We start from the raw sequence: 26,681 nt of genomic DNA, 5'->3' as shown, positions 1-26,681 counted from the left end.
TGGGGGGGAGGGGGGGGGGAGAGAAAAATAAGATAAAGGATCAGAGTAGCAGGGAAAGAGAAAAAGAGGACTCAGCACCAAATGGAAGCACTTCATGAACTGGCCCCTGAAGTTCTCTTAGGACGTTCTGGTCATTCTAGGTGCCTTAGTCTCGCCCTCCAACTAAGACACGGTTCCCCAAAGGCACATCATGTTTATTTTTTAACCCCTCAAGAAATGGCATTGTCTTACCTCTTTCTTCACCACCCGCATGGATAACACTTTGTCTACGATAGCGGCATCTTCCTCACTGGGGTTTTCCTGGGGGAGGGGGAAGAAGAAACAATTCAGGAGCACGCATGGAGGAAGAGAGGAAAAACATCTCTCCCCATGAACTGCAAGAGATCCCCAACTGCACGGCCAACTACAGGGCAGAGAGGCTGAGGCCTTCACAACGACATCAGAAGAAGCCTGCTGGGTCAGGCCAGGGAGGGCCCATCCAGTCCAGCCTCCCGTCTCACCCAGGGGCCAGCCAGTTCCCCTGGAGGGCCAACAACAGGGCAGAGAGGCCGAGGCCTTCCTAAGAACATCAGGAGAGCCCTGCTGGATTAAACCAGTGGAGGGCATTGTATGTATAGCTCCACAGCATACTCAGCTGAGCCCCCCACCCCACCCCATGCTCCATCTCCAAATCCCTACGCATTTCCAAAACCAAATTTGACAACCACTCAGCCTCCTCTCTGAAGGAGGTGATTTGGGAAAGAGCATGGCCTCAGAACTCAGAGGCCTCACCACAAAGAACTGCATGGAAGGCAGCGTTTCCCCTTCCGGGATGGGCTCTGGTGCAGGCGGTTCAGGGGCAGGGGGTTGCTCCAACTTGATGGGCCCCGTCACGTCCAGCTCCTCGTCTTCCTCGTCGTCTGTGATCTTGATGTCCAGGTCCTCCGTGTACTTTTTCCGTTTCACCTGCCGGTTCGAGCGCCGTTTCTGGAGAGGGAAGGGAACAAAGCCCAGGTCGTATGAAATGCTAAGGGTCTAAATGATCTGTAATTCTTTCCTTCCTCCCCAGTTCATGCAGGGGACAAGGGGGGACGGACGGACATGACATCTACCAGAAAGGATCAGTAGCGCAAGCCAAAAGACACAATTTTGACTCTTAGAGAGACATTTTCCCTTGTGGGTGAACCTTTCCTCCCAACTCAGGAGGGCTCTACCTTTCTAGCCCTTATGTAATATTTTCTCTACACAAAGCAGAAACTGGCTCAATCGGATGAGAAGAACCTTACACCGTCCACGATTCTGAATTCGGTTCTGCCACAGAACGTGGGCATGCAAACCTTTTGGGCCCAAGTGCACAATAAAGCCACGGAGGTACTGGCAAACCACGTAAGGTGAACATGGTGCAAAGATACACTGGGAACAAGCTGAGCCCTCCTGCAGTGGTTTGAGTCTTGTGCCAAGCATGATTCCGGAGGCTTCCCCCCTTACCTACACGAACCTGCCCAACAATTTTGGCCTCACCTGGACGCTGCTCTCCTCCTCCTCACGCGGCGACTGGGCCGGCATCACCTCGGCATCCGAATTGTCAGAAGAGGCATTGCGTTTCCGTTTCTTCCCCACCACCGGCGTGATGGTGCTGGAAGGCAGGAAGGGAGGGGAGAGAGGAATGCTTTAAAAATATATATCCAGAGCTCCACTACAAAGAATATGAGGAGGGTTTGCCCGGATGTCCCTTGCATCGCTCCCTCCCCCTTACCTGGGCTTCCCCCGGCCTTTGCTCTTGCCGGACCCTCCCTGGCCTCTGCCTTTGCGGGGTCGCTCTTCCTTGGGGACCCGCTCGCCTCCCCCCTTCCGGCGCCGCTTGCGCTCCCCGGTCTCCTCCGGGCGCACGCTGGGCAGCTCGTCCTCGTTGAGCACGCGGGGGATGTTCTGCTCGCCACGCGCGCGGGCCCGGGCAATGGCCTCGGCCACGATCCGGTTGGCCTTCTCCTGCTTCTTCTGGTGCTCCAGCTTGCGGGACTCATCCGAGCTGCTCCGCGTCGTCCCGCTGGAGGAAGGCAGGGCCGCCACCTCGCTGCTGCTCAGCACCTTGACCACCGAGAGGCCCGACGAACTGCCCTGCGAGGAGCTGGCCTGCAGGAGACGGCCGGGAAAGGGACACACACACACATCATGGTGAGGGGCGGTACGTAAATTGAATGAATGAATGAATGAATGTACAGATACACCCGTCAGAAAGGCAACGAGGTTTTGCGTGGGGTGTAGCCACTGATGAAATACACTTTTTGTCACATACGACATCATTAATTGCTAAAAAATCTCTCTTGTGCATCTATCAGGTGAGGTACCTCAAGTATAGCTAGTTCACTCTTAGCTTAGGCCTTTTTTAGCCCAGCTCATTGTGCAACAGGGGGCCCCTGGAACCCGGGAAGAGCTCCTAAGGGCCCGTGGCCACACAAAGGTGGAGAATGGCTGGTCTAGAAACGATCCAGGCAGGAGGTGATTCCTCCACATTTTGAAACAGCCAAGGAAGGGGGGGGGGGGGAGACACACAGTTTCATATGGCACCTTTAGCCATTTTCCTTTCCCTACTGCCCCCCCCAACAAGGAAGCCGACTCTCTATTCTGATTTGGCCTACAGTCGCTTCTTTAAAAGCTGCCTCCTTGTAGCAATAATAGCAAATCGAGCTCAACCCCTGGTGACGCCGCATCCCGAGACGTCCTTAAAGCAACACTGCTGCCACCCTTACCTGTGGCTGCAACACCACCTTCAGGGGCACCGTCACTCTCTGCCCCGAGCCCCCCACCACCTGGGCTTGCTGCACAGAGGAGACGCTCAGGGGGGCCTGTGGGCCAGAGGCGCTGGCCGGAGGCTGCTGCAGGAGCTGGATTTTCTGGGTGCCGGGCTGGCCCCCCGGCGCCGGTTGTGGTTGCTGGCCAGGCTGCTGGACCTGGAGCTGGATGGTGACCACCTTGGCCGGTTGCCCCGGGGTCCCCTTGGCCTGGCTCAGAGCTGCCAGCTGGTTCCCCTGGAGCACGATTTTGCCCGGCAGGCTGCCCAGGACGACGTGGCGCTGGCCCGGGGCGCCTCCCCCTGCAGGGGGCTGCTGGAGGACCAGAGTGATGCGCTTGGACTCCCCCTGGAGGAGAGAAGAAGAAAGGCAAGGTCAGCACTGGGGAGCAAATTTCCAACCTGACCGGCATAGGGAAACGAGGACTAACCAGGACTAACCCCTCGTATTGTTGATGTATACTATGTGTGCATGAGAACGCTTCTGTCCAGGTGGTGCATATTCTCCTGGCTACTAAAAACTTTGTTTCCTGACCCTCAACTTGTATTCCCTCCTCCTGCTCCGATGGCCAAAATTAAGACGTGTGTGGTAGGAGCGCACAGGGAGAAAGAGCAGTGTAGTGACAGGTTCTGTTCTGGAGAACTGACTCTGATTCCCCCAGTCCTCTTTGTGCAGCCAGAAGGGGAGGGATTTTCCCCGCGCCTCCGAGCAGAGATCCAAAAATTCCTCCCCCAACCACACCCACCTGTTCCCCTTGACCTGCACTCAGTGCTCACCTGTGCGGGGGTCGACGTCAGCGTCACGGCTGGCTTTAGCGGCGTGGCCCCTGTGGTCCCTCCAGGCTGGCTCTTGACGGGCTGCAGCACCAGCTGCTTGACGGGCCGGCCGGGCTGGACGAGGCGATGCAGCGTCGCCGGGGCCCCTGCCCCGGGGGAGACTTTGGTGGCCAGCACCGCGTTGCCTGAGACGATGGAGACCCCCGGCCGCAACGGGGTGCCCGTCAACACCTTGGCGAATGTCACTTTGCCCCCGTTGGCCGCCCCGATGGGCTGGGCTTGAATCTGGGCGACGTGGGCACCCGTCATAGAGCCGCCCGCCGGAGCTTTCAAGATCACGATCTTGGGGGTCGGAGGAGGGGCCGCCACCTGCTGGCCCCCGGCGGAGGAAGAGGGGACGATGGTCGACGTGGTCGCCGTGGCGGACGAGACGCCCATGAAGGGGTTGCCTTGGCTGAGGACCTCCTGGTCTTGAGGGGCCTGCAAGAGCCCCGGTTGGTCCTGCTGAGGCAACTCGGGAGCGGCCTCGGATTGTGCGTCCGGGAGGGCCAGGGCCTGAGGCTGGGGGGCCTCCACTTGCAACGGGGCCTGCTGTTCTTTGGACCCGCTTGCCAAAGAGTCTAAAGCCCCGCCCGGGAGTCCCAGGGCCTCTTCGATGGGGTCGGGGGCCCCTTGGCTGAAGCTCTCATCAGTCAACGAGTCCAGGCCAAAAAGATTGGGGTCGTCAAAGAGATCCATGATGGGGTCCGCCATCTCGAGAGACGAAGGGGGACCGGCTATCAAACTGGGGAGGGGGGTGGTCAAGAGGTCCCCTCCCCTACTTCAGCTGCGTTTCGCCTCCCAGAACGACACGATCAGGTGGGGCCGAGCCTCAGAGCGCAGCGTGCAGTCTAGAACCGGCTGCGAGAAGAAACCGGCTGCGAGGCCCTGGTGAGAAACGACACCCCTTCAGTATCCCAGCATGCAATGCAGCCTACCCACCCCATCATTGCCTCCCCCCATCTCTTCCCAGCATCCTAGGTGCCTTTATTTCCATCCAGTGGGTCAATTTTATGATCAAGACTGTCTGGCAACATCTTTTCTTCCCCATCTTCTTGGCTCCACATTTCTCTTCCCAAGCTGCATTCGGGAGTCAGCTTCCAAGCAGAGGGGGGTTAATACAGACATCAGCAGGCACCTGGCATCCTCAATGTGTTTGTTTGGAAGAGCAACTGTCAAATCCTGAGACACCAGCCGTCACAGAGGGCCTCCGCCTGGCATGCAGAAGGTCCCAGGCTCGATCCCCAGTCCCAAGATCTGGCAGCAGGTGATGTGAAAAACCCCCGCCAGAGACCCTGAACAGCCTCTGCCAGCCTGAATAGACAATATTCTCCTGGTTGGAACAAGGGTCTAGTTCAGGATAAGGCTGCTGCTTATGACACGTGACTATCTCTGGAAACCCGATTCAGGCGACAGAAGAAACAGAGCAGGTCGGATACCTGCGTGACCCGCAAGCCGCATGCATGGAAAGCTGCCTTATCCCGAATCACTGGCAGTCTTCAAGCAAAGGTTGGAGACACACTTTTCTTGGATGCTTTAGGATGCTTAGGGCTGATCCTGCGTTGAGCAGGGGGTTGGACTAGATGGCCTGTATGGCCCCTTCCAACTCTATGATTCTATGAATTGGTGAGTATGGCCTGATGAGGCTGGTTAGTTGTTTTCCAGGGTCCCCAGCAGAGGTCTTCCACATCACCTGCTGGCCTGATTGGGTGCCGGGAATTTTGGGTTGGGCACCCTGTTTGTTCCCATCGGTTCTGTGCTCCAAACGCTCAGATTAGGAGAAGCTGACCTAACCAGGGCTCGTCTGGAATGCCTCCGTGCAACAAGGCATACAAGCAAAAGACAATTTCTGAGGGGAGAGGGGTACTCCGATTCTTAAAAAGGAACAAGTGTCCCCCAAAAGAGAGGCATCCCTCCTTACTCTCCCAGTGCTGTTCTTCATGCAAACCAAGTGTGACATTCTGGGGCAGCTCTGTCTCCCTGGATGTAACTGTGCTCGTGGCAGGTTGTTCTACCATTATAAACAAATCAGCACAGGAAAGACAAATCAGCACAAGAAAGCCCCAGGAAAAATCAAAAGCTTTCAAAACACAAAGTCACTCTTAGTTGGCAAAATAAATAAATAAATAAAAATTGCAATCAGCTCCCATCAATTGTGTGCAATGAAAGACCAGAACCCACATGAACAAACTGATACTGCTCAGCCTGTTCCCCTTTTCCATCAGTGGGTCTGGCTATAGCCCACCCCTGCCTCAATAGCTCTCTCCAGCCCCCACAAAGCCTTGGCTCATGACTTTCCCCTCCCCTAGCCCTCTGCCACCCCAGGCACAGCTGGGCAAGACCCCACCTTACAAGCAGTGCACCCCACTCTGCCCCCCTCCCCGCCTCGTTCGGATTGGCCCCCCTCAATGCTCCCCCCACTCCCCAGTCATGCCTCCGGGCCTTCAGCTCCTCCTCCACGGCTCTGGATTCCCTCCCTTTCCAGGAGCCCCCTCCAGCCGCTTCTCCTCCGCATCCGGAAACCTAATCCGGCCTGCACAAGCGCCTCTGTACCCCACCTGCCTGCCTGCCTGCCTCGGACTCTTCCCACCTCCTGAAGCCACCTCCCCAAAGTCAGCGCCTCCCACCACCCTCCCAGCTCAACCGGCCCCGTTCGCCCCTTCCATCTTGGTCCCCGGACCCAAGCCCCGGCACCTCAAGCTGCTGCTGGCTGCTTCTCCGTTCTGGCACCCTCCGCCTTCTCCTTCACCCCTTGGCACGTTCCACACCCCAGACTCCCCCCCCCACCTTGGCATCTGTACCCCCCCCTACGCACCCTGTCCTCTGATTCCCACATCTTCTCCCCCTTCCTCCTGCCACTCCTGATCCGCATCTCTGCCCTCCTCCTGGCTCCCTTCCTTCCGATGGAATCCCCCCCCCGCTCCCCAAGACTCCCCCCATCCGATCCCAGCCCCTACCGGGACCCACAGCTGCCGCGACAGCTCCGCCTCCACCTCCTCCGATGTCCCCTTCCTTTCCTCCTCCTTCCAGGCCCTGCTCCGGAGAGAAGGCGAGAGGCAGAGCGAGGGGGGCCGACCACTCTACCCCCCCCCCAGACACAGCCAGCCTCCTTCCTCTGCTCCATTGCAGAGCCGAGGGGCTCCCCCGCCCCCACCCGAACGCATCTGCATCCCTCCGCTGAAAGAAATCTTCTCCGGGTTGCATACAATTGGAGGGGGGGGGGGGAGAGAAAGAGAACCAACTTTCAGTGGGTTAGCTTTAAATGCAGAAGGGAAGGAGGCCGTCCCCTCCAATCCCACGGAAAAGCAGAGCTGCCCTCCTGCTCAGGTTTTGCCCTCTGTCCAAACATTAACACTTGCCTGATCAAGGAGCGAGCCCAAACCTATCAAGGGATGTACACGGCTGCAGAAGTGTCGGTTAGTTGCAGCTGGCTTATGCCATGCCTGTAAGGCAGAGGTGGCCAATTTGTGGCTCTCCAAGATGTCCATGGACTACAACTACCATGAGCCCCTGCCAGCATCCATGCCTGAAAAGATAAGGCTAGCCTTGGCCAGGGAGGTCAAGGTCAAGCATAGTCATATGCACATAAACACAAGCAATGAGAAGGAGGAAAGGAAGCATTTTTAAAAGAAGAGTTGGTTTTTATACCCTGCTTTCTGCTACACGAAGGCGTCTCAAACACCTTTCCCTTGCTCTCCCCACAACAGGCACCCAGCGTGGTAGGTAGGGCTGAGAGAGCTCTGAGGGAACTGTGACTAGCCCAAAGTCACCCAGCAGACCTTGTGTGTCTCAAAACAGCTTACACAATTACCTTCCCTTTTTCTTCCAAAAACAGGCACTCTGAGAGGCATATACCGCCCCTCTCAAACCAGCCATCTCAGGGCAGTGCAAAAAAACAATGGCACAGACCACCCTTAAAGCGGTAAATGTTGCAACTAGAAGGTCCTGAATTTATACAGCCTCATCCATTTACATGTTATTAGGTTAAAACTTGTTGTCAACAGCAAAGGACCAATCGTTCAGCATATCTAGACTGATAACCTTGAACCAGGTGAAGCCAGACCTGATGTGCTTCCTTTTACAAATCTCAACCCTTTAGCCACACAAAATCTAACCACTTTGGCATTAATAGAGAGGGGTATGTTTTAGTATGTGCATAAACAAAAATCTGACCAGTAAATATGTGTTTTTGTGTGTGTGTATATATATACATACACACACACAATGTATATACAAAACTTATTCTCTAGGCCAAACACTATGCAAACAAACAGAAAACCCACCCAGTCCAACAATCAAATACACCATCAGATAGACCAAACACATTTAAACTAAGCAGCTTCCTTTAGCCATCCCTGAAAAACAAAACCAATTTGTTTTCTGAATACCTGTCTGTTTTTTGACTTATATATAGCTCACGGATGAATTGCTTTAATTTTTGTGTATTGTGTTTTAATGTGTATAGGGTTTTTATTGGGGTTTTAAGTATTGTAACTATATCTAAATAATATATATTATAATATATATCTAAATATATATATTTAGAAATATATCTAAATAATAATGATAATTATTATTATTATTATTGTTATTATAAAAAAAGCATTATATATGTTTTTGTGGCAGATTTGATCCTTTCCTTATTTAAATGACTCTGGATTCTGCTGAATATAAAGGGTATCCTGCAGAAGGCGTCAGAGATGCCTATTTAAGGAAGACTGGATAGGAACTTCCGGTGTCCTTATCGGCTCCATAGACTTCCTGCTTGTAAAGGCCACACCCTCCCTGCTTGCCTCCGTAACAGCATTTGACCAGAAGAATGACTGCCATTAGCTAGATCGTCAAATCTCTTCTGTCGTCCTCCTGTACATATAGTTGTTCCTCCTCATAAGGAAAACTGTTTTATTGTTTAAGCAGCCTGGTGTTCAGCTGTATCTGCGCGTTCAAACTCTGCCGACAACGCTGAGTGGGTGTGGCGTGGGGCCACCCGGCAGGCTTCCGTGGCTGAGTGGAAATTTGAAACTGGTTCTCCTAGATCTTGGTCTGACACCCCGACCCACTGCAGCACACCCCAAACAACTGTCGAGTCAAGGAATTGGCTACGCAAAGCAGGGCCCATCTAACTAAGGCTACCTGGTCTAACCAGTTGGATTTGACTACGCCAGGGACAAAAACTACCATGAAGAAAAGCCATTCTGAACAGCAGGGGTAGTCAACCTGTGGTCCTCCAGATGTTCATTGACTACAATTCCCATGAGCCCCTGCAAGCATATTCTGGCAGGGGCCCATGGGAATTGTAGTCCAAGGTCATCTGGAGGACCACAGGTTGACTACCCCTGCTGAACAGTACCCAAAAAGTTCACGTCCAAACGTAGTTGCTACCTTTGATGATATGGAAGACAGAAGATATACAGTACTTCTGTATTGAACTAGTGTATACGGGTATCACCTCAGGGACATGCAAGCAGAAAGCACACCGCTCTAAGACTAAGGGACTGTGCAAAATCTTTTATTCCACCCTGAGTGTATGAAAGTGGAAGCAGGGTAGGCCTGAGAAGTGGGTTAAGAGAATCAGAAGAACCTTGCTGGAATAGACCTCTGGTCCATCTGGTCCGGCATCCTGCCTCAGTGGCCAACCAGTTCCTCTGGAGGCCCCACAACAGGACACAGAGGCTGAGGCCTTCATTCGAACATCAGACAAACCCTGCTGGATCAGTAGGTGAAACACTTTTTTCTGGACTGAATAGATCACTGTCCTCAAATGCATGATGACTTGGGCAGGTGTTAGATTAGGAAGTCATGACTGGAGCGGCACTGGATAGCGCTCCAAATGTCCCTGTCTGCTTTTTTTTCTGTGAGGAGGTTGTCGAGATAGGGATGAATATGAATTCCTTTGAGATGCAGCCTCAAAACAAGCAAGGTAATCAGTTTTCTTAATATCCATGGCACTGATGCCAAGCCAAGCGGCATAGTTCTGAACTGGAAATGTTTGGGACCAAAGGTGAATCTCAAATACTGTCTGTTCAAGGGAGTTATGGGCACATGAAAATATGCCTTGGTCAAATCAATGTAGGCCACAAAGTCCTCTGGCTTTAGAGCTTCCACGATGGTCCTCGAGGTCTCCATTTTGAACTTCCTGTACTTCATAAACCTGTTCGGGAACTTGAGGCCAAGGACAGCAGCCAATGACCCCCTCCTGGGTTTGCTAGAATTTCTTACTCTGCTCTGTGAGGATTACCTCCCCGAATGCTCACTCAGAGGAGGCCCCATGATGGAGACCCCAGTGGCAGACGTCACCATGACTGAAGCAGCCAGCAAAAGGCAAAGAGCCTTGGGTAGAACAAAACAAGTTTGTTTTTGAAAGAAACAGAAAGGCACACACATGGAAAGAGAAAAACACAGTGCAACCAAAAGAGCCAAACTGTGGCCCTCCAGATGTTCGTGGACATGTGCTGGCAGGGACTCATGGTAATTGTAGTCCATGGACATCTGGAGAGCCACATTGCATCAAAAGAAAATCTCAAGAGTTCTCTAAGCCCACTGCTCTCTCAGCTGGAGGCATGAAAAAGAATTTTCCTCTACTTCCCAGAGATGGGAAGTGCAATCAATTTCCTGCCTCCAGGGATTATGGGAAGAGGAACCCGAGCATATCAGAGTGTTCTCGTCCCCTCGAGAGAGAATAACAGATTTTCACAGTCTGGGAGGAATGGACCTTTGTCCCCCAAAAGATAATACTCCAAAAATCTTGTTGGTCCCCAAGGTATTGCTAGACTCGAATCGAGCTACACAACAAAAACATCTTATGAAGCCACATATGTTTGTGAAGGACAAAAAACACCAACAGCTTTCTTTCCCCAAAAACAAAAGATGCTGGGTCATGAATGGAGGCGACTGCTTCCTTGCATCCAGACTGGTACACTCAAATGTAGGGCAGGACCCGTCACGACTGTTGCACACTGACCTTAAACTAAGCCACGCTGTTGGTCTATGTCATTCTGATCAGGACCTCCTGAATACCAGGCAGATGTTCCACCATGGAGCTACAACTTCTCCCGAAACCTTTTCTAACACAGAACTAGATCACTCACAATTGATTTTCTGCTAAGGGATGTTATGTTTGACTTCCTCTGCTAAGGGCAGACAATGCTAACCAGTTTGTTCATTCAAGACACTGGATCCACTCAACATTTAGGGATAGGGGATCAGTACAATTTCCCTCCTTCTTGCAGCCAATATCACACACAGCTTTTGTCCCTGCAGATCTCATGATCTCCAACTTCCCAAGGAAGACCCCTTCTCCTCCACCAGCACGGGAGGAGGGGGGGTAGAATGATACCTGGTTCGATCCAACCCAGGGTACAACATACTCCAAAACGGTAGGAGCCCAACCAAGTTTGTGTAGTGGTTAGAGCTTTGTACAAAGACCTGGAAGACCCAGGTTCTAATTCCTCTGCTGCCAGATAAGCTTGCTGGGTGACCTTGGGCCAATCACACACTGTCCGCCTATTCTACCTCACTGGGTTGTTGTCATGATACAGTGAAGAAGAGTGGAATGATATGAGCCACTGTGGGACCCCACTGCAAAGAAGAAAAGGGGAAGGGTAAGCAAACAAAAATTAAATCTATAGGTGTCTGGATCTGACAGCAACTTCTCAGTAGACATTTTAAAGGTTAGCTACAATGCCATCTTGGAAGGGCACCATATAAATTTAATAATGATAAAAACAATGTCCGGTCAGCCTTCAAGCCAGCTTGGCGAAAAAGGTTTTTTGGAACTGTTAGAAGGCTCAACATCTGCTAAGAACCCTTGCCCCCTCCTGCCGCACAGGGCTAGAACACTGGTCCTCCATGCTCAAAATGCATCTTCAGGCAGCTCAATGTAATCTACTTTCCACCCCTACATGCTCTGCACAAAGTATTCTACAGTATTGTACCTGAGCTCATTTAAGATCAACACTAAAGCAAATCATCAATTTCCCTTTTGCTCTCTGTACTCTTTCCCTTAAGTGACTGAGGGGATTGAAAACTTGGGGTATTGGTATTTAGGGGGGATCCCCAATTTGTCTGCATAACTGTTCTACCCTCTTGGCTATTTATCTGATATTATTGTATGCTTCCTGGGGGTAACTGCTATAAAATCATCCATAATAATAATGTTGTATGTATTGAAACACAGCTGGCTGAAACATACAAACAGACCCCTTTAAGTCTGCAGTGACCTTAAACCAGGGTTCGCTGGCAGGGGCTCCTGGGAATTGTAGTCCATGGACATCTGGAGGGCCGCAGTTTGACTACCCCTGCCTTAAACCTTAGCATGCCAGGCTTTCGTTAGGGCTAGTTCCATCACTAGGCATCAAAATCCTTATAATAATACTAACAAAAAAGCCACATTGTATTCGCTACCAAAAGAATTTGGAGACCCACTTGCTAATTTTCTGTGGTCTTTTGATGCAGGTTTAAAAATTTCAACTCAAGCTCCAAATACATCTCCGGATCTCATGTCCTCAAACGCATTTCTTTACAGACCAACTGAGGCTGAACTGACCAAACAGAAAATCCCATTGATTCCCATACGATTTCTTTCCAAGGAAATAGCAAGGGCTCAGAGCAGCCTTCTTCATGCAGAGGAAGATAGATTCAAGTAGGTAGCCGTGTTGGTCCGAAGAAGCAGAAGAAAATGTGGAGTCCGATGGCTTTAAGAACAACAGAGCTTTATTCCAGTTTAAGCTTCTGTGAGATTAAGTATGCACTGTATGAGAAAGCTAACAACTTGAATGAAACTTGGTTGGGGGTTAAAGATGTCATTGGACCCTAAATTTGTTCAGAACTAAGAAGACACTGAGGTCCTGGTTGCCTCTGAATCTTGGGGTGGGGTGGGGGTGGGGGTGGAATGAGATTCTGACTCTTAGAAATCCCAAGCATATGTTTTAGACAGGGATAACTGCTCAAAACTGACAATGACTACAAAAAAGGACCTGGATAGAGTTGTGTTTTATAGTCCACTTTTTACTACCCAAAGGAGTCCCAAAGCAGTATATAATCACCTTCCTGTCCTCTCCCCACAACAGACACCCTGTGAGATAGGTCAGGCTGGGAGAGCTCTGACAGAACTGCTCTGTGAGAACAGCTCTCACAGGACTGTGACTGGCCCAAGGTCTCCCAATTGGCTGCATGTGGAGAAGCGGGGAATCAAATCCGACTAGCCAGATTAGAAGCTGCCGCTCCTCACTGCTAAACCAAACTGGGTCTCAAATTGCAGAATCTCATCAGATCTCAGAAGGTAAGCAACCTTGGGTCAGTGTTTGGACAGGAGATGTCCAAGGAATATCAGATCGTCACTCAGAACAAGCAAAAAGCCTCCATCCGTCTCTTGCTTAGAAACCTCTATGGGAACACCATGAGTCTGCAGTGACCCAATGGCCCCCCAAAATTGGACCAAGAGAAATTTAACTCTCAAAGGCTTCTAACCCCTCCCCCAAATCTTGTGGGTCTTAAAGGCACTGCTGGACTTAAATTTAACTGCTCTTCTGCAGACCAAGGTGGCTACCCTCTGATACGACCTGCTTTCCTGAGAAAATGACAATTGGGGAGAACTTTTTATCATTCACAGGTGCTTTATTTTTTTTTAAGCATTACTCAGCATGCCAGCAGAGGAGCGCATGATGCCCGTTGGAAGGGAGCGCCCTGCACCTAAGAAATCCTCCCCAACTTTGGAGGGGGGCTGTCAGAGAAGCCACAAATGGGAAACTGACAAGCTCCCTGCTTACCTTGTCCAGAAGGCTGCCATGGAGGCAATATCAACTGGGGGGGATAGACTTTCTGCCCTATCCTTCCCTACCAGGGGAGATTAAAAGAGGGGGGCGGGAAGGGCTATTACTGAAGGGCACCCAGTTTCCTGGACGGGATGGACAGAAGCAGGTGAAACGCCACGACAGACTCCCACCCGTGCAAAGAGCCACCCAGCACCCTTAAAAGGGGCATTTCCGCGATGCACCTCGCCCCCCCCCCCATCACTGTCGATGCCCCGCGGCGTCCCCCCCTACGGAACCACGTGCTGCAAAAACAGGGCACTCCCCCTTGCCCCCCCCCCCAACCAGACAGGCCATCCCAACTTTTTGCACGGATCGGCATCCCGGTCGCCTTCTCCTCGCATCTAGGGCCTTGCAAAGGCGCCGCAGCCGGCCCCGATGCAACCGCCCGGGGGGGCTCCCCCTCCTCCCACCCCCGACCCCTGCTTCCTCCCTCAGCAGCACCCCGGATCGGGGCCCCCTTCAAGGCGGCGCTGCTCGGCCCGGGCACCCTCGGCCTCCATTGCAGCGCGCGGGCAGCTTTCCCGGAGGAAAACACCGCAGAGAAGGCGACAGCCCGGATTGCAATTGCTGGGGGGGGGGGCGATCCCTCCCCGGCGCTTGGATCAAACAGGGATGCATTTGCATTGCTCCCCCCCCCGGTCTCCTTTCCTGCAGATCCTTTTATTTTTTTTAATTAATCGATTGCTTTCTCTCCCCCCCCCCCAAGAAGAGGGGGGAGGGGAGCGCCTCTGCATTAGGCCTGCAGCCTGCAAAGGAGGAGAGGAGGGGGGGCATCCCATAATAAGCCTCCCCTCCCCCACCCCGCTCCCGTGATGTGGGGAGGAAATAACCCCGTGGTCTTACCTGGGGGGGGCCGCCCACCTTTCTCCCCCCCCCCCCGACTCACCCTTTCAGGAGCGACTTTCCCCTCCCCCTCCCCTCTCCCAGGGAGAGAGAGAGAGAGAACAAGGCGGCCGCGCATGGACGGTGCAGCCTAACTTCCTCGAGGCCCCCTCCTAGCCCCGCCCACCGCGCCTTGCCGCGCGGCGCGAGCGCGGCGGCGCCCATGGGGCCAGGGGGCGGGGCCCGAGCCAGCAGGCTAGGTTGCGCCGGCCTTCCAGGAAGTCGCTCTCGCTCGCTGCAGAATGAGGGGAGGGAGGGCGGGAGGAAAAGGGAAGCGGGCGGAGGGGGCCTGGCGGGGCTGCCCGGGGAGGCGCCTGATCCGTTTCGCGCGACGCGCGTCAAGCGGCGCGCCGTGACGTTCCTGAAATGTTTATCTGTGTGTCGGGGTTGAGTTGGGGAGGTCTTTCGTCCCCTCGGGGGCAGGGCTGTGGTTTTTCGGGACGGTCCCGTTTTCGTACTGTCAGGCCGTCGGTTAGACGCCTATGTGAGGAAGCCATCTTGGTTTGGTTCAAATTGTGCTCTGTTGGGGGCAGGAAAGGATGGGGAGGGGGTGCATGCTGAGAGGGGAGCCCCCTCCCTTAATTTTTTGAAAGGATTTTTAATATCATTCCTGCACTATAACCAGACCAAAAGGCAGAGACCAAGAGTCCTGTGTCCTCTGCTCTTTGCATTCAGAAGAAACCAATGGTCTCTGCTGTGTCCTTTTTACAGGTCTAGGAAAGGGGGCAAAGTAGGATCTGGGCACCCTGAATACTGTTAAGCGAGTCAGGATTAATGATGTCGATGCAGTTCTATTGAAACTAATTTTTAATATGGAATATATTTTGGTATTGTATCCTGGGCCATGTTGTAAACCACCCTGAGACTTATAGGAAGGCAGTATATAAATTTAATAAATAAATAAATAAATAAAATATACCTTTTCAAAACGTGTATGGTAAAGCTGGTTTACAGTACAAGGGACCACAACTGGTCGGTTTTCCATCAATACGGTCCTCTCCTGTCCCCTGACTAGAGATATGGGGGGGGGGGGGGTTAGAAAAATGCAGGTTAAAAAATCCCAACTTTTTTTAACCCCACCATTTCTCCAGTGGAAAGCCCTGAGATCAGATCTTGGAGGCTAACCAGGGGCAACCCTGGCTAGTAGTTGGATGGGAGACCTCCAAGGATTTGGGTGACAGTTCCTCCAAGGAACACAAGGGGTCGTGATATAGAGACAAGAAATGACAAACCACCTCTGAACATACCTTGACTGGCTGCCAGACAAACTTTGGATCTCCTGTCTACACTACATATGCCATACAATAAAAGAATTAAAAGTGGAAAAATGCATTTCTGCATCTAGAAGTATACCTAACCTTTGTGAGGGAGCATGCAGGGCTTTCATGGCTTTTCAACAGCTGCTTGCTCTCTATTTTCCTTTTAACATCAAAGACTTAATCTGAAGCAATCATTTTTAAATCAGTGGGACTTATGGCTGATTATAATGTTCCATGTAAATGCATGCAATGTTCCATGTAAACCGCCCAGAGCCATAAAGAATGGGTGATATAAAAATCCAAATAAATAAAATAAACCCAAAGGATGTCCACCGTATTTGCTTAGCAAAATATCAGCTCTCGTGCTTTGCACTTACAGAAATAAGCTCTCTTAAAATCATAGCAGGATTTAACTATGGTTTAACTAACTATGGTGTAAAAATAGGAGTGTGAAATTTAAACAAGTTATTTGTTAAAATTCAAAACTCTTAACTGCCCTGTTCACAGGTTACACCGAATGCATGCACAATATGTATCCAGCATTTGTTGAGACTAACCAGGACTGAAGAATGCTAATCTTTAAGCCAGTTGCACAAACTAACTGCAGAGGCTGTGGCTCAGAAGTAAAGGATCTACTTAATATGATGAAGGTCCCTGGTTCAATCCCCTGCATCTCCACTTAAGGAATCTGGCATTAGGTGATGTGGACAACTTCTACCTGAGACCCTGGAGAGCTACTTGCCAGTCTTAAAAAATGTTTTGATGGGCTGATTCAGTATGAGGTCACTTCAGGTGTTCCCAAAAAAGGGATGTCCCAGAAAGTCAAACATGCAAAACATTTAATATGAAGAAAAATCATAGTGCAGCATGGCTTAAAATCTATGAGCCAGGAGAGCCCAGGATGGCCTGACCCTCCTTGCTAGGGCTCTAAAAACCCAATGAGGTGAAGGGAAGAGCCAGCGATGGAAGAGGCAATAGATGTGTTAAGGCACAGACCAGGGAGGAGGAGGGGGCCTGGAAAGGCCACTCCCTGATCAGGAATGCCTGGAGGGGGAAAACGAGTCCAAAAGTCAAAGACAGCTCGAGGCCCCCCGTCCCCTCTGCACCGAGCAGAGGACATAAGTTGTAGTTGTAGCAAAGACATAAGTTGTAGGTGTTGTAAAAGGGCTGGGTTGCGAGATCCCTATGCCCAACACAGTGATGGAAACTGAACAAGAGCGTGTCCGTGTGCATGGGGGAGCTCTCTGTGCGTTTCTGAGGTGTCCCAAGCCTGGACGGATTCCACGTAGAGCTCAGCAGCAGCCCGATCGGTCTCCAGAGCCCATGGGGCCCTGGTGGAGGGCAGATTCACAGTGTAACGCTGACGGTCCGATCTTGATGCCGTTTCCCTAGAGAAGAAACCAAAAAGCTTCAAGGAAGAGCTAGCCCAGCGTCAACTGCTCTAGCTATGCCATCTTGCATCCCAGGTCCCTTCTGGGGGAGGTAGAGAGGTCGGTGCAGGGCTGACCACAGAGCTATGGAGCAGGGTCATAGCCAATGAACATCAGAAGAACCCTGCTATAGGTCAGACTGATGGTCCATCTAGTCCAGCATGCCGTCTCACAGGAGTGGCCACCTGGTTCCTCTGGAGGGCCAGCAACGGGGCACAGAAGCCAAGGCCTTCATCAGAAGAGCCCTGCTGGATCAGACCAGTGGTCCCTCTAGTCCCGCATCCTGTCTCACACGGGCATGGAGGCCAAGACCTTTGAGTGATGTTGCTTACTGGCACTAGTATCTAATGGCTTGCTGCCTCTGAATGTGGATGTCCCTCCACATTAGTCACCGTGGCTAGGAGCCACTAACTGACCTCTCCTATATAGTCCCCTTCTAAGGCTGTCCATGCCTGTGACCATCACCATGTCCTCTGGCAACAAATTCCCTTTACAGCAGGGAAACAAAATGCAGCCCCACCGAACACGTACACTCGCTCAACGTTGCACGAGCCTTCATGGCAGGAACTAAACCTGGAGAGTCTACGGAGCCCCTGGAGGGTCAAAGCCCTCAGCGTGCCATGCTCACCTCGCTGGTAAGGTCCAGATGGCCTTCCTGGATCTTTTTGTAGATGATTCTGGCTGTGCTAAGGAAGGCCTAGGGGAGGCAGGAGGGAAAGACCGCCATCAGGAGGAGGGATAATGGAGAGTGACAATGGGGAGTGTGTGTCCCGGAGACCTAGTGGACAACTTGGGAACCACAATGGGACCCAAATGCCAAGGCCGGGTTCTTGAACTGGACACTGGCATAGGAACTGGCGTCTCTCAATGGCTTGCTTCTTTCTTACTAGGTTCAAGTTCTGATCTTGACCTCTATTGCCTCTGGAATTGGGGAGGGCCCGTGGGTCAGTGCTAGAGCACTTGCTTTTTTGGCGGAAGGTCTCAGGATCAGGGCTTAGAAGCTCACTAAGCTCTGTGGACAACTGCTGACCAATTGCAAGGGAGTGAGCATCTCAGGGCCAGGGCATACAAGTCTCCGCTGAGGGGCGGGACGCCAGGCGGGCCTAAACCTCCCCTTCTTCACCTCTTTCACGTTGGCTGCCGTCTTGGCTGACGTCTCCATGAAAACCATGCCATGTTCCCGAGCGAAAGCTTCACCCTCGTCTTTCCTCACCGTCCGCCGGTGCTCGAGATCACTGCGGGGAGACAGGCCAGGAGAAAATCAAGGCTCCAAGCACTCAAAAAAGGGAAAGGACTGTCGGCACGCCGCTGTGTGCTAAAGGTAGATGTGCAAAAGGGACAGGAGCATCAGCTTGTCTCGCCGTACACGCTTAGCTGTTTGCTTCGTGTTGTGGTTAAGAGTTGTGGCCTCTGCCCTGGAGAACTGGGTTTGATTCCGTTCGGGCTAGGCACAGTTCTGTTAGAGCTACTCTCACTGAGCAATTCTATCAGAGCTCTCTCAGCCCCCCTGGCCTAACATAGTGGGGAGAGGAAGGGATGGTGATTGTAAGCCACTTTGAGACTCCTTCAAATAGTGAAAAGTGAGGTACAAAAATGTATTCTTTTTCTAACACTTGCAATGCTTACTGTATTACGCAGCAGGGGGAGAATAAGTCCAATTAAGGACGTCTGAACACTCACAGCCAGCGGGATGCCAGTGGCTAGAGCCCAAAGTTCACATCCCCCTCAGACTCTATCGCCAGCATGGGACAGGAACCATTTTTCTGGACTTTTTGATCTCACTTTCACTTCTGTAACCTAAGAGCTCCCCTGAGTCACCCACCCGTGGTCAAGAAGAAATCGAGCTCTCGCCATGCAGAAACCACCAACACCAAAGCTAAAATAGACCAGTCAGAAGCTGTGCCCCCTCTCAGGGCTCAAAATACTCTCAGAACTGTGGACAGGCCTCTTCCAACTAGCAGCTGGCTTAATCCAGGAACGCATGAAGCGGTCTCACACTGAATCAGGCAATTCATCCGCCGAGATTAATACTGTCTGTTCCGACTGGCAGTGGTTCTCTGGGGTCTGTAGCTGATGTCTTTCACATCGCCGGATCCTTTAACGGGAGAGGCTCTGGGGACTGAACCTGGGGGCTTCTGCAAGGCCCCTACCCAAGCAGTGATGCAACCATGCTGATTCTCCATCCTAGAACTTTTTTTGGGGGGGAGTACATGGCCTGTGCTTGGTAGACGGATGATTTCAGGCTCCATCACTGGGAATCACGGGTATAAAAGAAATCAAGCAGGCTGGTGCTTCTCTTTCATCCCTTTCCTACCTCACAAGGAGGTGCCAAGCACCCATGCCATCCTGGGGACACCCCTTGGAGGAAGGGGACAATAACCTCGTGCAGGATGAACACACCTTTTGAGTCAGCTGGGCCCTGCCCAGTGATGAAACCAGGAACAAAATAGCCTCCGACCATTAGGAAAGCAAAATGAATTGACGTGGCTGGCGTCAACAGTCTCGACTCGGAACCTTGGCTCGAGACCGGGCAGGACCCTGAAGGCCGCAGAATACCTTTTGTTGCCAATCAGCATGAACACCATGTGGGAAGAAGAGTGCTGCTTGGCGTCCTCTAGCCAGGAGGTCAAGTGGTTGAAGGTCTCCCGCCTGCCGGAGGGAGAAAGGGGGAAAAGCTTTTTTTAGCAGCCACGGGGCCTAGAAGCTTCCTTTAGGTTTTGAATGAAGACAAAGGTTCCAGGGAGCCCGATCTCCTAAATCATATTTATGAAATAAATTTCTTTCCCCCCCCCCCTTATTTCTTATTAGAATCATAGAATCATAGAGTTGGAAGGGGCCATACAGGCCATCTAGTCCAACCCCCTGCTCAACGCAGGATCAGCCCAAAGCATCCTAAAGCATCCAAGAAAAGTGTGCATCCAGCCTTTGCTTGAAGAATGCCAGTGAGGGGGAGCTCACCACCTCCTTAGGCAGCCTATTCCACTGCTGAACTACTCTGACTGTGAAGAATTTTTTTCCTGATATCTAGCCTGTATCGTTGTACTTGAAGTTTAAACCCATTACTGCGTGTCCTCTCCTCTGCAGCCAGCAGAAACAGCATCCTGCCCTCCTCCAAGTGACAACCTTTCAAATACTTAAAGAGGGCTATCATGTCCCCTCTCAACCTCCTTTTCTCCAAGCTGAACATTCCCAAGTCCCTCAACCTATCTTCATAGGGCTTGGAGTCCCTCAGCCTATCTTCACAGGGCTTATTTCTTATCTATTCTTTAAATTTCTCTTCTCTTGAGCCTCTCAGATGACTCAAGGTGGATCACAACATTTTTAAATCACCTAAATATAGAAATATAGACATCTAACTAAATAAATAAAATAAAAATAAATGCCAAAATGCAGGGACCTCTCTACGAAGGTTATGAAAAGCATTTAAGAGCACGCATGATTTAGCCCGTATCTCATGATACCCCCAATGGCCAAGACAGATTTACATAACTACCTAGGTTGCTAATTCAGTGTGGGGAAATTCTGAGATTTTGGGGGTGGGGTTTAGACAGCCCTGGACCCACCTGGTGATGTCATAGACTAGCAGGGCCCCAGCTGCTCCTCTGTAGTACGAGCGAGTGATGGAACGGAAGGATTCCTGTCCAGCCTGGGAGGAGGAGGAGGCAACCAAACAGATAATTAGGATTAAGCCCAGGCAGGAAGAGATCTGACTGAAAACAGCCTTCATCGACTGTAAAAACAAGACTGTCCGTGGCAGTCTCCAAGCAGCGGCTGGACAGAGACTTATCCTGGATGCTTTGAGGCTGATCCTGCATTGAGCAGGGGGTGGGACTAGACGGTCTATATGGACCACTCCAACTCTAGGATTCTATGAGTCTATAAAATAAGCCAGATGTTGAGCAACCAAATCAGAGTCATAGAATCATCGAGTTGGAAGGGGACATGTAGGCCATCTAGTCCAACCTCCCGCTCAATGTAGGATCGGCCTAAAGCATCCAGGATCAGCCTGTAACCACTGCATGAAGACTGCCAGTGAGCTCAACATAGCATCTGCAGCTTCATTCGAATGCATGGATCCGAGATGCCCCAAGAAGAAAATGGGAGAACAAGGTCTTGGAGACATGTCTGTGCAGGGGACCAAGAAGGCCTAATCCTCAAATCTCTTGTTCGCCTGTAATTCCCACAATTTTAGAAATATGTCAGAACTGTAGAGTCCTTCTGGAAGTGACTGGGGACCTACCATTTCAGCCCATTTCCAAGAAAGCTGAAGCCTTACAAATACATTCCTGTCACTTCCTATGAAGACCGGACGCTTAAAAAAAAATGTTCCCCATCCGGCTCTTTGGGATGAAGCTTGAGTAATACACCTGTCAGAGCACACCGGAAGGCTGGATTCCAGCTGCTGCAAAGAGGCCTGAGCAAAAAAAATACACCTGTCTTCATGCAACAGGTGTTGTATTTCTGCATCTCTGCCAGAATCCCTGAACTGCTGCTTCTCTCCCCTTGCCTAGCCTGTTCTTTCAGCTCCCGCCTAGTTCCCTTGATCCCAAATGACAACTCCCACACGCTCCCTCCCTTTTGTCTGTCCTCCTTGGCTCGATCCTTCTCTCTTCCAGCTTTCTGTCCCCGCACCCACGAGTCAGCTACAGCCAGTATTTCCTGATCTACAAAGATCTGAGAGATGCCTGGCGCACGCCGGCAGCGGGGGAACAGAATCCCGAGACGGAAAAAGTGAAAGGGTGACGCTGTTCCTGTCTGCGGAGAGGAAGCTCCCGTCTCCCTTTCGACAATCGGGTTCTCGCTTTCTCCTTTTCCTCCCCAGGGATCCGGGACAAAGGGCCCCTTTCCCAAGGGAGTTCTCACCGTGTCCCAGATCTGTAGCTTGATCTTTTTGTTGTCAATGCTGATCATGCGTGAACCAAACTCCACACCTGATGGGGGGGGAAAAATGAATGAACAAGAGACGGTTCAGGGGAGGAAAGATCGAGCAATGCTGGCTCCCTCCCCTCCCAGCTCTGAACTGCCAATGGCCATCGGGTTGTAGCTGAAGTGCTTTCGGGATTACAATTCCTCTCCCAGAGGCAGAGCTCGCCTGGAGAAAAATGGGTGCTTTGGAGGATGGTCTCCGGGGCATTACACCCCACTGAAGCACCTCCCCGTCCCACACCGTGCCCTCTCCAGACTCCACCCCCGAAATCTCCAGGTATTTCCAAACCCAAAGCTGGCAACCTAAAGGGAAAGAAGAAATGGAATAAATCTAGAGAAAGAGAAAAATACGTTTTCATTAGGGCTAGTCCCACATTAGGGGAGACCATGATCAGTGGGGCTCAGACCCCCACCCCCCCGGACTCTCACTCACACTTCCGCTTTTGCCTCTGCCCACATTGGCCTCTGCGTCCTTTCCCTGCCTGCTCACAACCCCTCCCGTCTCCCATGCTCACAGCGGCTTGCATGGCAGTGTGTGGGGCTGGGAGGGCCAGCGCTGTGACTGTACAAAGCACTGCAGGAAGGGGAGCACATTGGTGGGGTGCGGTTCTGAGAAAATCCTGTCCTGACCTTCGCAAGAAGTAGTGCCCTTCAAAGCACAAGCAGAAAAGAAATGCCTGCAGAAGCTGCCAGGCTCACAGGAGACCAGGAGAGATTGACGTCTGTCCAGAACTAAACCGCCACCGGTACCACGCCTCCGTTCTGATATGCATTGTTTTTATTCACGGGCTGGTTGCTGAAGCAGGTGGCGCGCCAGAATATTTTCTGCTGCACCATGGCTCGGAAGCAAACAAATTTTAAAAAGCAGGATGTCTGACTCTGGAAGGGAATGCACACCAACAGCTAAAGCTCTGGCTGTCTCCAGTGTGAGGCGCCTTTGAGACTTGGGACAGGCTCTGGTTGCAGGAAGAGTGCAGAGATCGAAAAGCTGGATTCTCTTTGAGAAAGAGGTGGGCAAAGCATGCTGGGGAGGGTGCCAAGGATGACCCAGGGCCCTAGGGGCCTGGGAATGTCCAGCCTGCAGAAGAGGAGGTGGAGAGGGGACAGGATGGGTCTCTTGAAGGATCTGAAAGATTGTCCCTTGGAGGGGAGCAGGGAGCAGTTCCTGTTGGCAGCAAAGAGCAGGATCAGCAGCACCGGCTTTAAACTACGTGTCGAACAATACCGGCTAGATATCAGGGGAAAGTTTTTCATGTTCAGGGTAGTTCAGCCATGGAATGGGCTGCCTAAGGAGGTGGTGAGCTCACCCTCACTGGCCGTCTTCAAGCAGCGGCTGGACAGACACTTATCATGAATGCTTCAGGCTGTTCCTGCACTGAGCAGAGGGTTGAACTAGATGGCCTGGATAGCCCCCGCCACCTCCATGATCCTATGATTCACCTGTGCATGGCCTAAGCCTGGTGGGTGGGGCCAGTCCTGCTCCCCACAGCCAATACCAAACAAGGGGCACATGGACGGTAGGAGGGGCCAGTCGTGACTGGTGCCGCCTCCCGTGAACTCAGCAGCCCGTGGCCCCTAGTGCTGCGATTCTTGTTCCTCATGCTCTGCTCCGCGTTGAAATCAGCGGGCTTGAGGACATCAAAGGCTGCATCACCTAGCACCCCCCCCCCCCCCGATTTCTTCCCCAGCGGCTGAGTGCAAGATCAGGCTTCACCTCTGCCTTGCTGTAGCCTAGGAAACTGGCTAAGGGCTTCGCATTAACCCAAGGGAAAGAAGAGCAACGAAGCTCCCATCAGCTCAGCAAGCCACTAGCTGGGAGAGGGAGGCAGGGAAGAGGGCAGAACGCGTCTGACGTATGGATTGCCTTGCGCAGGATCCTGCCCCCAACGCCAGCAAAGTCCGGACACAAATAAACAGTGGGTTAAAAAAAGAGAGAGAAGGAATAATGACACCACAAGAAGGACTGGCTGTATTTTAGCCCAGTCATACCATAAAGGAGGCTTTCTCTACCAGGGTTTCTTGACGGCCCTGGAAGGGTTTTCTGAATGGGTGGGAGTGAATTAATTTTTAAATATATTTTAATTTCTCAAACATTTATTGGGTGCTATGTCAATATATGACAGGGATGGCCACACTGTTCCTCTCCAGATGTCCATGGACTACAATTCCCACGAGCCCCAGGGGCGCGTGAGAATTGTAGTCCACGGACATCTGGAGAGCCGCAATTGGGCCACCCCTTATATATGGTCACGTTGCCCCCACTCATGGCCAGTGATGGGCCTGAAGGGGGTGGAAGGGCAGGGGCCCCGGATGGGCGTGTACACGGCAATGCTTCCCAACCTTATTCTGCATGATTGACCCCGCCCCCCATGGGTCAGTGGACCACTGGTTGGGAATCTGTGATGTATACTAGAATTGTGTGCATGTACCCAATCCGGAATTAAACTTTATAGGCCTTAAAAGTGCCACTAGACTCAAACTGTGTTTTATTGCTTCAAGCTACCCACCTGAATCTATCTGTCATCTTTTTAAAAAGCCCCTCTGCCCTACCACATCTTCCCCCATCAATGCAGCCACCCCCGCCCGGAACTCCCCTTTTCCTCTTCTGGTTCCATCGCAGGCTCACACAAACCCATTGTCCCGCTCTTCACGCTACATCCCTGAAGGGCACCGGGAGCCCCCATAGGCCCTTGGCTCTCACCGATTGTCAAGTCATGGATTGTCGTGAACCGGTCGTCGGTGAACTGCAGCAGGAGGCAGGACTTCCCAACACCTTTGGATCAAGAGCAAAACACCATCGTCAAGCCTTCTGCTGAAAGAGTCTTCGGGAAGGGACGGCGGGCCTGGCGACCTGGGACCTTCTGCCGACTTGGTGGGGCTCTTCGGGTTTCTCGAAGAGATGCCCTGGGAGGCAGGTGAGGCTGAGAACTGTAAGAGAACCAGGACTGGCCCCAGGTCATCCAACAGGCCTCGTGTGTCAAAGGGACTTGCAATCACCTGCCCTTCCTCTCCCCACAAGAGACACCTTTTGATGTAGTAGGGGCTGAAAGAGCTCTAAGAGAATTGTGACCAGCTGGCTGCACATGGAAGAATGGGGAATCAAGCCATTCTTTCTTTCTGTCTTTGGCACAAGGACAGCCTGCACATTACCCCTTCCCCAGCCAGCAGCTGTTTTAAGGTGGGAACTCCTTGCTAGCCAGAAGACTCACTAGGCAAAAAACTTGCTCGCTTTCCTAGGGGAAGGTGGCCCAGGCTAGCCCAGTCTCGGAAGCTAAAGAGGTAGTGAAAAGCAGGGTATCAGAACCAGCTCTTCTCGCCTTGGAAAGCCTACAGGGCCACCATAAATTAGCTGTGACTTGACTGGTGAGCTTCTTGGAGGCATCACTTTGGGCTGCTGAAAAGGATGGACAGGGTGGGATATTTTCTGTTACAATCATTTCTGCTGAAACTTGAGGCCCAGAAGAACTGACAGAGCCGGGTTTGATTCCCCATTCCTCCTCCACATGCAGTCAGCTGGGTGACCTTGGGCTCACCACAGCATTGGTACTGTTTTCACAGAGCTCTAATCTGACGAGCCGGGTTTGATTTCCCGCTCAACATGCATCCAGCTGGGGGCCATGTGCTCAGCATAGTCCTGTTAGAGCTGTACTCCCAGAGCCGTTCTCTTGGAGCTCCCTCAGCCCCACCTACCTCCAAGGGTTGTCTGTTGTGGAGAAAGGGAAGGTGTGATATCCCCCAATGTGTGATTAGATCTGGTCCTTCATTCCCAGTGAGAACTTTGACCCATGGACTGAACAGGGTGGGTGGAGAGGTGGGAAATTAGAACTCTTAATAGGAATAGATCACCATCTGATTAATGTAATATAAGGTTTTAAGGGGATTTTATTGTAGTTTATCTACTGTTGCGAACCGCCACTAAACTTTTGTAGAGTGGCAGTATAGAAATACAAAAACAAACAAATAAAGGTGACTGTAGGCTGCTTTGAGACTCCTTTGGGCAATGAAAAGCAGGGGACAAAACCCAACTCTTCTTCTTCTTCTAACCGCCTGGGGTTTCTGGCTAGCGAGGCATCTCCCACCACAGGGAAGGGCGAACCCCAAAGATCCATCTTCTCCATGCCCTCTCTGTGGCCCTGGTATAAAAGGGCCCTGCCTGCCTACCTAGCAGGGCTGTTGTGAGGCTGAAGGCCCTGCCCAGGCGCATGGAGAGAGGGGAGTGCCCAAGAGGCCTGTGAATAATAAGATACTCATAATAAAGATATATTACAACATCACATCATGCCCCTGATAGAATATAATGATATTAATGGTGGAATGAGCCTGTGGGGGGGGGGATATGGGCCCCCCTCCGCGGGGAGAGGAGGGGGCTGCTCCTCCGCGCCCCCCAACGGCTCCCTCCCGTACCGGTGTCGCCGATAATTACGTATTTGAACAAATAGGCGTATGACATGGCGCTGCAGCCCCCCTAAACTCCGGCCCCGGCGTGGGGAGGGGGGGTGGCCTCCGGAGGCCGCTCTAGCCTCCACCTCTACTGCTCCCCCGCAAGTCTCCGGTCGCCGCGGGCCTCTGGCCCCGCCCCCACGTCGCCTCTGGCCCGCCCCGCCCCCTGGAGGGAGGGGGGGAAAGCGGCCGTTAGAAGAACCGTTGCGGCGCCCGCTCGGGTGACGTCACAAAAGGGCCGTTCGAAGCCTCGCGCCCGCCCGCGGCTGGAGGACTGTGGGCCGCTCTGGCCTCCCGCGACTCTATAGAGGGGAAAGAGGAAGCCTCCGAGGCCGGGAGGCGTCGC

At 52.1% G+C, this 26,681-nt stretch overlaps 2 protein-coding genes across 5 annotated transcripts in view; both read right to left on the bottom strand.

Moving 5' to 3' along the window:
- Positions 1–14,456, bottom strand: part of CHD8 (chromodomain helicase DNA binding protein 8) — a 34,511-nt gene extending 20,055 nt beyond the window's left edge. For 2 of the 3 annotated variants that reach the window (XM_077315292.1, XM_077315294.1), the window contains exons 1-7: positions 14,285–14,456; positions 3,548–4,447; positions 2,730–3,119; positions 1,736–2,112; positions 1,501–1,615; positions 772–966; positions 232–300 (exon numbers count right to left, since the gene is read on the bottom strand). In XM_077315292.1, coding sequence (XP_077171407.1) covers positions 232–300; positions 772–966; positions 1,501–1,615; positions 1,736–2,112; positions 2,730–3,119; positions 3,548–4,300 — 1,899 coding nt within the window. In that variant the 5' untranslated portion in view covers positions 4,301–4,447; positions 14,285–14,456. Of the gene's footprint in view, positions 1–231; positions 301–771; positions 967–1,500; positions 1,616–1,735; positions 2,113–2,729; positions 3,120–3,547; positions 4,475–14,284 lie in introns of all 3 variants that reach the window. The other variant, XM_077315293.1, reaches the window with a different exon arrangement.
- A 1,905-nt stretch (positions 14,457–16,361) lies between these two features.
- RAB2B (RAB2B, member RAS oncogene family) lies at positions 16,362–26,531 on the bottom strand. 2 transcript variants are annotated; one of them, XM_077313786.1, is made up of 8 exons: positions 26,300–26,531; positions 24,597–24,668; positions 21,833–21,900; positions 20,533–20,615; positions 19,526–19,618; positions 18,093–18,204; positions 17,598–17,666; positions 16,362–16,927 (listed from the first exon to the last, which is right to left on the bottom strand). In XM_077313786.1, exons 1-8 carry the CDS (start codon positions 26,343–26,345, stop codon positions 16,832–16,834), a joined length of 639 nt encoding a protein of 212 aa, XP_077169901.1. In that variant the 5' UTR covers positions 26,346–26,531; the 3' UTR covers positions 16,362–16,831. The 2 variants fall into 2 exon arrangements, with proteins under 2 accessions (XP_077169901.1, XP_077169902.1); XM_077313787.1 differs by lacking the exon at positions 26,300–26,531 and adding an exon at positions 26,057–26,291.
- Between the last annotated feature and the right edge of the window lie 150 nt (positions 26,532–26,681).

The sequence above is a fragment of the Paroedura picta genome, chromosome 16 (genome assembly GCF_049243985.1).
Source record: "Paroedura picta isolate Pp20150507F chromosome 16, Ppicta_v3.0, whole genome shotgun sequence".
Classification (NCBI taxonomy): domain Eukaryota; kingdom Metazoa; phylum Chordata; class Lepidosauria; order Squamata; family Gekkonidae; genus Paroedura; species Paroedura picta.
The sequence above is the reverse complement of the archived record's forward strand: the minus strand, read 5'-3'. Positions and strand labels throughout refer to the sequence as shown.